The sequence below is a fragment of the Alligator sinensis genome, unplaced genomic scaffold (assembly GCF_000455745.1).
Source record: "Alligator sinensis unplaced genomic scaffold, ASM45574v1 scaffold705_1, whole genome shotgun sequence".
NCBI lineage: Eukaryota > Metazoa > Chordata > Crocodylia > Alligatoridae > Alligator > Alligator sinensis.
Window position 1 is genome coordinate 21,805 of NW_005842663.1, and position 11,442 is coordinate 33,246.

General features: G+C 45.2%; 1 protein-coding gene across 1 annotated transcript in view; it reads right to left on the reverse strand.

Annotated features, from left to right (window-relative positions):
* Positions 1-212: 212 nt before the first annotated feature.
* The window catches only part of LOC102382758 (protein FAM83C-like), a gene marked incomplete at its 3' end in the record, with an annotated part of 28,384 nt that continues 17,154 nt past the window's right edge, over positions 213-11,442 (reverse strand). The window contains exon 3 of the mRNA XM_025215717.1: positions 213-337. Within this exon, the coding sequence (XP_025071502.1) occupies positions 213-337 (125 nt within the window). The remainder of the gene's footprint in view (positions 338-11,442) is intronic.

Consider the following 11,442-nt stretch of genomic DNA (forward strand, 5'->3'; position numbering starts at 1 on the left):
GCTGCTGTTCCAGTCACCCTGCCCTAGTTACACAAACTGCCCACCCTGATTATGCCTTTCAGTTACCCTATACACACTTTCCAGGGTAATGTATCAACCACTTCCCCTAAAAAATGGTTTAGTATTATCTCTGTCTACAGCCTTAGAAAACTTGGTAATAATGACTTTTTGACACAATGTCTCACGCAGTTGAGGTGGTAGATGCATCTCACCTGTAGGTACCAGTGAGAACTTGATCACAGTCTATCAGGACAAAGTTCTCCAGCACTTGACCTCCAAATTTCTTTCCTGCTTTGCTGTAGTATATATCTCCACTTACATATCGGACTCTCATGTTCTGAAACCAAAGGAAGAAACATGGTATGAGCATACGCATTGAATGGAATCAGCTTGAACAAAATGAGTTTCCTTTTCCTTCTCACCAGACTTATTTATTAAAGGTAAACTGCTAGATTAGTTGTCTGAAGTGGCATTTCTGGTCCTGCAGGAAGGGTCACAAAAAGGTGTAAAATATTTACAAGTTTCTGCATTCCATTGTGTAAGAGCATATTCTGTCACATACTTATGCACATATATTTATGCAATGAAATAAATGCACAGAAAATTATTAACACATAATGATCTAGTCTGAGAAATCTTGGAAAATCCTGTCCTTACGGATTGATTATAAATTCATACCATTTCCCTTCCAGATTCCTTATAAAAAATGTGAATAGCACTGAGTTATTAACCCTGTGGAACCCATCAGAAACACCTCAAATATGGATGAATCCCCATTAATCTTAAAACCATATTATGAGATTAATCAATTTGGCATTATAAATTTCCTTTTAATCTATTTTACATGTCCCCAAAAAGATTCGCAAACAAATTAAAGATATAATCCATAGAAATCAATTATGGTAAGAAGCCTTGCTGATTCAGCTCAGGACTGATGGGATGACCGAGAAAACAGTTTCAGTGAAGTAACCATAGTACAGCTCTGCTCCTATGGCAGAGATGTCACTGCTTTCCTAAGTCTCTTTGACAGACCACAGTCTTCAACAGTGCTTGTACATGCCATGGCATTTAATCCTCATTAATTTAAAGAGCTTTAAAATTTTTAACCTGCATTATTTTGGTGCATCGTGTTTGTGTTTTCATGCCACAATCTTTCGAACAAATTAAGTCCAATGTGTAATTCCTCCCAGATTCCAGCATGGGGAGCCAAATACCAATCTACCCCCAATAATGTCTTTCCTATGAATTACAGCAAGAGGGGCATGTTTGCCAGTAAACTAGCCTCCACAGTCCCTGCCCCCTGCTCCCCACCAGGAATCTCAAGCTAAGCTGCCCCCCCACACCAGGCCACAGTCACTCCAAAACCCTGCCACTTGCACCCACCTAGGCTTGGTCCAGTCTCCCAGTAGGCGACTCCATGGTGATCCTGATGCCATGCCGTGTAAATCATCCACTCCCCACCCTTTCCCTTCCCCCATGTTGCAAAGTAATGAAATTGTATATGTAATTTTTTTAACTGTATATATCATATCAGAAATATATGGAGGTGAGAGTAGTGGGTGCTGCCCCAGGTAGTTGGTGATTGTAGCTGATGGTGGTGATGAGGTGGACCAGTGTGTGGGTGTTTCGTGTTTTGTGTTGTGCTGCCGAAGCAAATGTGTATCATGAATGCTTATTAAAAATAAATGGTGTACTAATAGTACAGTGTGTTGTGGGATGGAGGTGTGGGTGGTGTCAAATCTGACAGCTGTTAGTTTTCTGGCTTTTAGGACTACATTTTCCAGCAGTCCCAAGCTGCCCAGGCTTGGAACAGTTTCCATGGGGACCCCTCAAAGGGACTGCTTCCCCCGCTCCCCTTTCCTGCCCATGTGACACCGTGAATACCTGCCACCTTTTCTGTTTGTTTAGCACCGCATACAGCTTTTGGAGGGGTGTTGTGAAATGTTGAAATGGTGGGTTGTCAGTGGGGTGGAATATTGGGGTGGAATATTGACCCCCTCCCACTGCCCCCCCACACTCGTAAACCGGACTCCTGCAGGCTGATCATACCACTTGCTCCCCATCCACACCACCACAGCCAGCCAACGAGAGATGTAATTAACCCTTTCACAGGATTTGATTTAGGCTGGCTATGTGGTGATGTGTAGTGATCAGGGATCCTGGTTTTCTCTGATTTAAAAAAATCTCCAATTTTTGGTTAAAAAAAGTAACTCCAAATCTACATTTTTCTGTGGATTTGGGGCTACGTTTTTTTAATTGAAAATTGGGGATTTTTTTTTAAAACAGAGAAAACCAGGATCCCTGGTAATGATCCCCTCCTCCCCAGCACTCCCCAGACCACCCCAGTCCACCTACCCCAGGTTACCCCCCCATGCCCTGCTCATCCTCCACCCCCAATCCACTACCTTCCCCCGCACACCCCTGCAGACAGACCCATTTTTTTATGTTGTAAATAGTAAAAGAATTTATTGTAATCAAGAACAACCACTGCTACTTGTTGTCAGCATCCATATCCATAATATGTGCTGCCAGGCAATCCCGCACAAGGGCTGCCCAACCAGCTTCTCTTTGTGGATATGTCTTCAGTTCCTGTGCTGCTGCCCAGCCACATCTCTGTCTAGCAGCTGCCCGTCACACTTCGTCAGCCCATGCCTCACTGAAAAACTCTCTGGGGGTCTCACAGATGTTGTGCAGCACGCAGGCTGCCACTACAAAGGCCATGATATTTTATGACCCCAGCTTGAGCCAGCAGTTAAGCGCCCTCCATCATGCTTTCAGTTGGCCAAAGGCACATTCAATGGCCATCCTGCATCTGCTCAGATGCAAGTTGAAAAGCAGCTTCTGCAGATCCATAACATTCACTCCATAAGGCTTCATGAGCCAGGGCTTTAGGGGGGAAAGCAGCATCTGCTATTATAAGTGGAGGAATGGCAACACCATGGATCACTGTCTTGGGAACAGTGTATAGTGTCCTTTCTCCATGGGGCCAGGCAGCGGAGAGTTTCTGAATACATGCACATCATGCGTGCTGCCGGTCCGTAGAAATACTGACCCAGTAAAAATGTTCACGAACCAGCCCTGGTGGTCCACCATGGCTTGTAGGATCACGGAGGCAAATCCTTTCCTGTTTGTGAAAGACCTCCCCCTCCCCAAAGCAGACTGCACTGGGATGTGAGTGCTGTCTAAAGCCCCTATGCAGTTAGGGAACCTCATAGCATTGAAGCCATCTATGACTTCCTGAGGATTCCTGAGGTGAACAAAGTTGTTTGCCGTGACATCCTGCAGCAGCTGGCATACCTTGTGAGTCACCAGCCCAGTTGGGCAGGGAGCCATGCCAAACTGGTTTGCGATGTAGCAGAGGCTGGATGGGATGGCCAGTTTCATGATGACCATGGCAACTCTCTCATCTGGCAGGATGATCTGACACATGTTAGTGTCCTGCTTCACAATTTATGGCCCTAGCATCAAGACAATATGATAAAATGTCTCCCTGGTCATTTGGAATGTCTGCAGCCACTGCTGATCATCCCTAGTGTTCAGCATGATTCTCTCCCACCATTCCAAGCTGCTCTTGCAGACCCAGACCATGTGGTTGCTGCTCCTGAGGTTTATCCACAGAGTCCAGTCAGCTTCCATTTCTTTGCATGCCCGTTGGTTGTCCCACTCCACCGCATATCTCGGTCCCCTTTTTCATGAGGTGCCTTCTCATCACAAGCTTTGAGCAACACTATCGATAAATATGCTTCTATTATTATCTCCACCTGCATGTCTTGTATTAATTTCAAGGTCATCAATAGTGTAATCAGCAGCACTATCACCTCCTCCTCCTCCTCCTTTTCCTCCTCCTGCTCACCCATGTCCTCCAGGTTCTCCATGTCGGAGGAGTCCTCATTCTGTTCTTCCCCATTCTCCACTTCCCATTCCTCACACATTTCGTCCTGAATCTCCATTTGGTCTTCCTCCATCATCAGCCACTTCTCAGATCAGCTGCTTCTCAGATCACCACCACCAAACTGGGTAAGAGGAGGTGGGGATTGTGGTCTAGAGCTCTGTCTAGCTGCATTCAATCAATGACCACTGCATTTTAACTCTTATCTGTATTTCAACAAGTAAGCCCAGGGCACTGGGTGTTTGCACAGCCTTTGTTTGGTGGGGGGTGTTGGTGTTCACTATGGTGAGCATAGTTGTCAGGTGCTTCCTGGCTAAAAAAACAAGGTCCTCTCAGAAAAAAAACATTTCCCCTGTCAGGTCATCCACAGCATATGAAATTTAAAAGTCATGCTTTGGATGCACAGGATTTCATCATTTTAAAACTTGCGCCCGCTCTACTGAGCCTAGGGCAAAAAAAGTAAGTACCCTGAGATAAGAAAAAAGTTATAATGGAAATGTTCAGATGCATCAAGTCTTTGTTCAAGACAACTGTCATCAAGCTTTCAAAGATTTAATTTTGCAATGAGACAGATAAAATTTTGCCAGTGCTCTTGTGTGAATGTAGGACCAGACAAACTGAGCTATCAGTGAACTGAACTTTAGTGAGGTCAACAAAAACAGTCTGTGCTTCTCTAGATGAGAATGAGGTAATGAGATTGGGGTGATGTCTTTTCCTAATGTTAATCAGTAACAACAACAACAACAACAATAATAATAATATCTCATGTGGCTGCCCTTGCAGGTGCCTTCCTCTGGTGCCTGCCCAAAGATCTGAGGTGCTGGACTGAGTGCCTATTTCCTAATGATTGTGCTCTGCTGTGTCTTCTGAAGACAATGAGCCCAAGTAATTCTGTCTAAAGTAATGATTAAATTAATAATTATACTAGTAATAATCATAACTGATAATAACAATACTCTCACCACTGTGTCTTAGTAATGATTGTGCTTCTTTGTAAGTTTGTGGAGCGCAACCATCTCTGGTCTATCTGGTCAGCCTGCTCAAGTTAGGGTGGTGGGAAGGCAGGCCTGCTTCTAGTTGAGGTCATACCTTTCCAAACATTCAAATTCATACATACACTCTAGGCAAGCAACATTCTCATCAAGGGACTATTGCTATAAATAAGCATTCCATCTTGACTTCTGTTCTCTATGTTTATGCCAAATATTAAACAGCCTGGTGGGTCTTATCACCCGAGGCCCTCCCTCCTCCAAGATGCCTGGTGGGTCTCAGTGCCCAAGGTGGCAGGTGAAGAGAATTGATCAGATTCAATTTTGATTGATTGATTCAAATTCATACATACATTGTAATTCAGCACAATTCTGATCAATTCTAAAAGGGCATCTTTAGTGACATCAATACGTATCGCCATAAGCGATTTCAATTTACTATGATTTAGCAATCCTATTACACTGACTCTAATCAAGCCACATTCTCAGGGCCTGCTTCTTATTGAGGTCCAAGCTTTGCATACTTTCAAATGTATACAGAGTTATAAACTTATTAGTATTAGCACCATTATTGAAGGCTTACCTTGTAATTTTTCAATGGGTGCCGGCCACAAAGTCTATTACTAAGCTTCCCTTGTTGAGGGCATCTTTAGTGACTTCAATACCTATCACCATAAGCAATTTCAACTTACTGTGATTTAGCAATCCAATGATACTGACTCTAATCGAGCCACATTCTCAGGGCCTGCTTCTAGATGAGGTCCAAGCTTTGCATACATTCTAACACATACATACATACATACATGCTAATCAAGCAACAATCTCATTAAGGCACTCTTTCTTCCTCCTCTCTTCCCAAATGCCTGGTGGGTCTGGTCTACACTACTTAACTATTACTGTTATATAGACTATGTACTATTATTCATTATATGCTATTAAGTTATGCAAATGACACTGTAGAACAAAGTTCATGGGGTCGCCTGCCTGCTCATTGTCAGCATCTGGTAATCATTAGAAATAATCACAGTACAATGGGAGCTAGCACCCCCCCGGCCACACCCTCCCACCTTTCCCCATCTCCCGTGAGCCACATCACCAGTCTTGTGTTAACTTGTGTTATTAGTCTCTGCCCTGCAGGGATGCTTTCCTCAAACTATGGGGTACCACTGCCCAAATGGTGTTGGGTTCCCCTATCTATGGAATTTCCTGCAGCATTGGCTGGCTGACACTTTGCATGCTTGGATTTCTAAAAATGTAACTCAATTGTGGCTTTGCTAATAGGAAAAAAAAGATGCTGGATGCAGGGTTCCTTTTTTAAAATTTTGTTTATACCCACATTTTTTAACTTCAATGTATTTTGCTACTTGGGCTCAGTGTACCCTCAAGGTACAAAGGAGCACAAAGTCATTTATGGGTGCTGGGTGAGAAATGGCTGAGTGTTGGGTGCTCTGTTCACTTTGGCCAGCAGGTACAGCAAAAGATTTAGAAAGTTTTGGTATTGGGGCATGAACGACACGTGCCTCCTGAGGCTGCAGGGGCATGGCAACCACCTGCAGGTGGCGGTGGCAGGCGGCTGCGGTGACATCAGCAGTGAGGGTGGGCCGAGTGGGGACCGCCCAGAGGTGGCTGCGGTAGTGTTGGCGGTGGGGGGGGTGGTGAGCAGCGGACACCGCTTTTGGCGGCAGCAAGCGGGGACCACCTGCAGCCACTGGTGGCAAGGGGAGGCAGCGACCACCCGCAGAAGCTGGCAGTGGCTTCGGTGGTAGCCAATCTCAGGGAGGGCATGTGCCCCCCTGTGCTCCCCCTACATGTCACCTATGTATTGGGGTATTGTCTTTTCCTAACATAATGGGCTGCCTATTTCCTAATGATTGTGCTCTTTTGTATCTTGTGAGGACAATGAGCCCAAGTAATTCTGTTTACAGTAATAATTAAATTAATAATTATACTAGTAATAATTAAAACTGATAATAACAATACTCTAGCCACCGTGTCTTAGTAATGATTGTACTCCTTTGTAGCTTATGGAGCACAACCATCTCTGGTCTAGTCAGCTGGCTCAGGTTGGGGTGGTGGGTAGGCAGGCAGACGGGCCTGCTTCTAGTTGAGGTCAGACCTTTTCATACATTCTAACACTTCAATAAGTACTTACATTCATACATATATAATAATCGAGTGACATCATCATCAAGGGGCTGTCTCTTTCCTCTCTCTCTCTCTTCCCAAATGCCTAGTGGCTCTGGTCTTCACTATGTAACCATTACTATTATTTACACTATATACAGTATACATCATTTACTATTATACACAGTACATTATACTCTATTATTACACAACATACGTGCATACAGGAAACCCTCACTATTAGTGGATTTGGCATTCGCGGTTTCAAATACTCATGGTGCCATGCCAACCCATGCTCTCTCCCCACTGGCAGTGTGATTATACTGTTACAGTGCCAACAGCATCTGTGAGAGCTCCACGCTTCCCTCCGCCAGGCTCCCACCGCCGCCTCCGCGCTCCCACTGCCACCACCACATTCCTGGCACTGCCAGCACAGCCGTGCCCCCCCCACCCCAATCCCCCCAGCCACTGGGGGCAAGAGCCATTCATGATGCAGTATAGTATGTATTCGTGGATTCTGCCATTTGCGGGGATCTCTGGAAGGTATCCCCGTGAATGGAGAGGGTCTGTTGTACAGACATACACACTAAATGTGTATTTTGATCAACCAACTGTTACTATAAGCATTTTATCTTGACTACCAACAGTGGCCCTCTTCCCCCCTGGCTGGTGGGTCTCCTTCCTACTGCCTGCTTGGTCTCAGGTCCCACCTTTTCATACATTCTAACACATACATACATACATACATATAGGCATGTATCCATACATAGACAACTAGAGAATTTCAGCTCTTTTTGCTGAATTTGCACAAGTATTCAGCTAATACTACCTCATTTTATCAAAATTTTATTGACTTGTTCTAATCCCATTTCCCCCTCTCCTTCCAAATGCTGGGTGGCTCTGATCTACACTGTTCAATTAATACTATTACATACACCATATACAATACACTATGCACTATTATATGCTAAGCATCCTTCTTACTGCTTGCTTGGTCTCAGGTCCCACCTTTTCATACTTTCTAACATAAATACATACATACATGCGTGCATGCATGCATGTATACATAAAAGCTAATCAAGTGACATTCCCTTCAACAGGCTATCTCTTCCCTCCCTCACTCAGGGAGAGATTCAAGGAGAAATGCTTCCAGTGTCAGTGCTGGTGAATCAAACAACTAAACAAAAAAGAAAAGAAAATGCAAACAAAACCAAAGAAACCAAAAAAATATATATTTTCTGATGCTCTAGTTGAAATATTCTAAGTAGTCCATGTTTAAGTCTATTAAGTTATGTAAATGTGAATGTAGAACAAAGTGGGTTGGGTCGGGGTCACCTGCTCAAAAAACACTGCCTTATTTTTTGTCTCTGCCCTGCAGGGGTGGGTGGGTTCTCACTGTGAATGCTTGGATTCATACAAATGTAACACACTCATGGTTTTACTAAAGATTTTTTTTAAGGGTGAATAAAAATATTAAAGGATTGTTATGTAAAAGAGAATGAATCATCTGCCTCCTGTCTTTTGTGAAACAGCAGAAGGACTATTGGTAAAGCTGAGCACCAGCAGCATCGGGTGGGCAGGTGGTACTGTTGTGGTGGTACTGTTGTGGTGTACAGGTGGATTAATATTCCTTGGGTACCGGGGATCCACATGCCCATGGCAGCTGCATCCCACTTCATGGGGACACCCTACCCCACACCCTGGCCAGTAGCCACTACACTGCCCAGCATGCATGCACACAGCTTCCCCACCATGCCCCACCAGCCCGGTTGGTGGGGGAGGGGGAAACCATGGGGAGGGGGGAGGTAATACAAAAAACAAAAGCCAAGTATTAGGCTCAAAATAGATGGAGCAGTTGCTAATCACCCTCTTTCAAATGTTAAGGAAGGCTCTCACCTGCCTGTTACAGTATTGCATGCTGCTTTTTCTTGTCTTGTTGGGTTTGGGATGGGGCACTCTGTGTAGGGGTGGGAGGGGTGAGTCTTTCTTTCAAAAAGGTGCTGCAACCTCAGAGGCTTTCCAAGATCCCTGTACATCGGGATGCAGGGTAAAACAAGCATTGGACCCCCCCATAACAATCCATCCTGCAACTCTTTCCAGTAATCCCATCGCTCCATAAATGCCCCCAAGCAAAGAATCCCCACACTGAGGCGGGCGAGCATGGTCATCACTTTTCTCAACCCACCCACCGCAAAATCACATGGACTGACATGCATGCCAATCTGCCTATGAAGGAAAACATGCCACACATATAGACACAATTTCAAATCTTTATTTTAAAAATGTGGTGCATTTAAATGAGTTTTTTTAAATAAAAAAAGGCATCATAAAAAAAAAACTAGATAAATTAAAGAAAATTTTAAAAGATTGTTAAATTAGTAGAAAAATAGGAAAATAGAAAAAAAAGTAGGGATTTTCCTCCCCTGTAGTTCTGTATCTATACAGCATTTTTAATTTATACACTATCAACACACTATACACTACTATCTATACACCATATATCTATACATTATTTACTATAAGACACGACACTATACACTAGGGCTTTGTGAAACAGCACTGTTCCATTTCAACTTGAGTTTCAAGCATTCCACGGAGCAGCATTTTGTTTCAAATTTCATTTTGATTCGAAACAGCTGTTCTGTTTTGCTTCATCAAATTAGCGAGGCTGTTTCAACGCTGTTTTGATGTTTCATCCATTAGCTATAATGGGGAAGCTCGAAACAGCCTCTCTCATCTGGTAGGCAGATCGGGGCTGCGGGCCCCCGACCTGCCTGCCAGAGGGGGGAGGGAAGCCGATGCTGTCACCTGGGACTGGGGAAGGGAACTGAGCCCAATTGCTCAGTTCCCTTCCCCAGTGCTACATTGGGCTGGGGCTGAGAAGTCAGCCCAGCTGGGCTGAGTTCCCAATCCTAGCCCCACGATTGGGCTGGGGAAACGAACTCAGCCCAGATCATTGGGCTGGGGATGGGAAGTCAGCCTACCCTATGCTCCTTATCCATGTGGGCACGAATGACAAGGCTCAGAGCAATCCCAGCCAGGTCATGAGGCACTACAGGGTTTTGGGAGTGGGGCTTAAGGGGTTGGGGGTGCAGGTGATGTTTTCCTTGATCCTCCCAGTTTCGGGCTATGGGCTGAGGAGAGAGAGTAGGATCACGGTAGTCAACCAAAGACTGCAGCACTGGTGTCATCATGAAGGCTTCAGCTTCCACAATCACTCTCTTTGGTGAGAGAGGCAGTGGTCTGCTAGGGAGAGACGGCCTCCTCCACCTCACTGCATTGGAGCGGGGGCTCTTCTCAGCCAGATAGGCTGACTTGCTCAACCGGGCTTTAAACTAAGCCTGCTGGGGGGATTGCTGCCACTGCAAGCCCACTGGGCAACTTTTGCAAATCCAGCAGGCTAAGGCACTTAAGGGAACCCACCCCTACCCTAGCCCCAGAACGATATGTAGGGAAGGCAAGGGCCCCCAATGGGACACTTATGTGCCTGTACACCCATGCCAGGAGCTTGGGGAATAAACAGGAAGAACTGGTCCTCCTGGTAAACAAGAATGACTATGATGTCATAGGCATAACGGAGACCTGATGGGACTCCACCTATGACTGAACCACAGGTATAGATGGCTATACCCTGTACAGGAGTGACCGTGCAGATAAAATGGGTGGGGATGTAGCTCTATATGTGAAGGACAGCTACACGTCCTTGCAAATTGACATTGGCACCCAGGAAGGATGACTGGAGTCCCTCTGGGTTAAAATACATGGGGAACATGGCACAGGGGACTCCATGGTAGGAGTCTACTATAGACCTCCTAACCAGAAACAAGAGCTGGACCAGGAATTCACCAGGGAACTGGCTGAGACTGCATGCTCTTAGAGCATGGTTGTCGTGGGAGACTTTAACTAGCCAGACATTTCATGGGAAAAGCACTCGGCCAAATCCGATCGGTCGCAAAGGTTCCTCACATGCATGGCTCCAAGGTTGGACCCAGAGAGTAGTAGTCAATGGTAGTGAATCGTTATGGTTCTCCGTGACCAGTGGTGTCCCCCAAGGCTCTGTCCTTGGACTGGTTCTCTTTAACATCTTTATCAACAATGTGGACACTGGTGTCAGAAGCACACTAGCCAAGTTCACCGATGACACTAAACTTTGGGGCATAGCATCCACACCCAAGGACAGGCTAGTGATCCAGGCTGACTTGGATAAACTTAGTAAGTGGCCAGATACAAACCTGATGATGTTCAATACCGATAAATGTAAGGTACTCCACCTCGGGAAAAAACCCCCGCAGTGTGCTTATAGGCTCGGCAGTGCTATGCTTGCTAGCACCATGGTTGAAAGAGACTTGGGGATCATGATTGACCACAAAATGAACATGAGCCACCAATGCTATGTCACAGGTGGTAAAGCAAACAAAACTCTGGCTTGCATCCATAGAT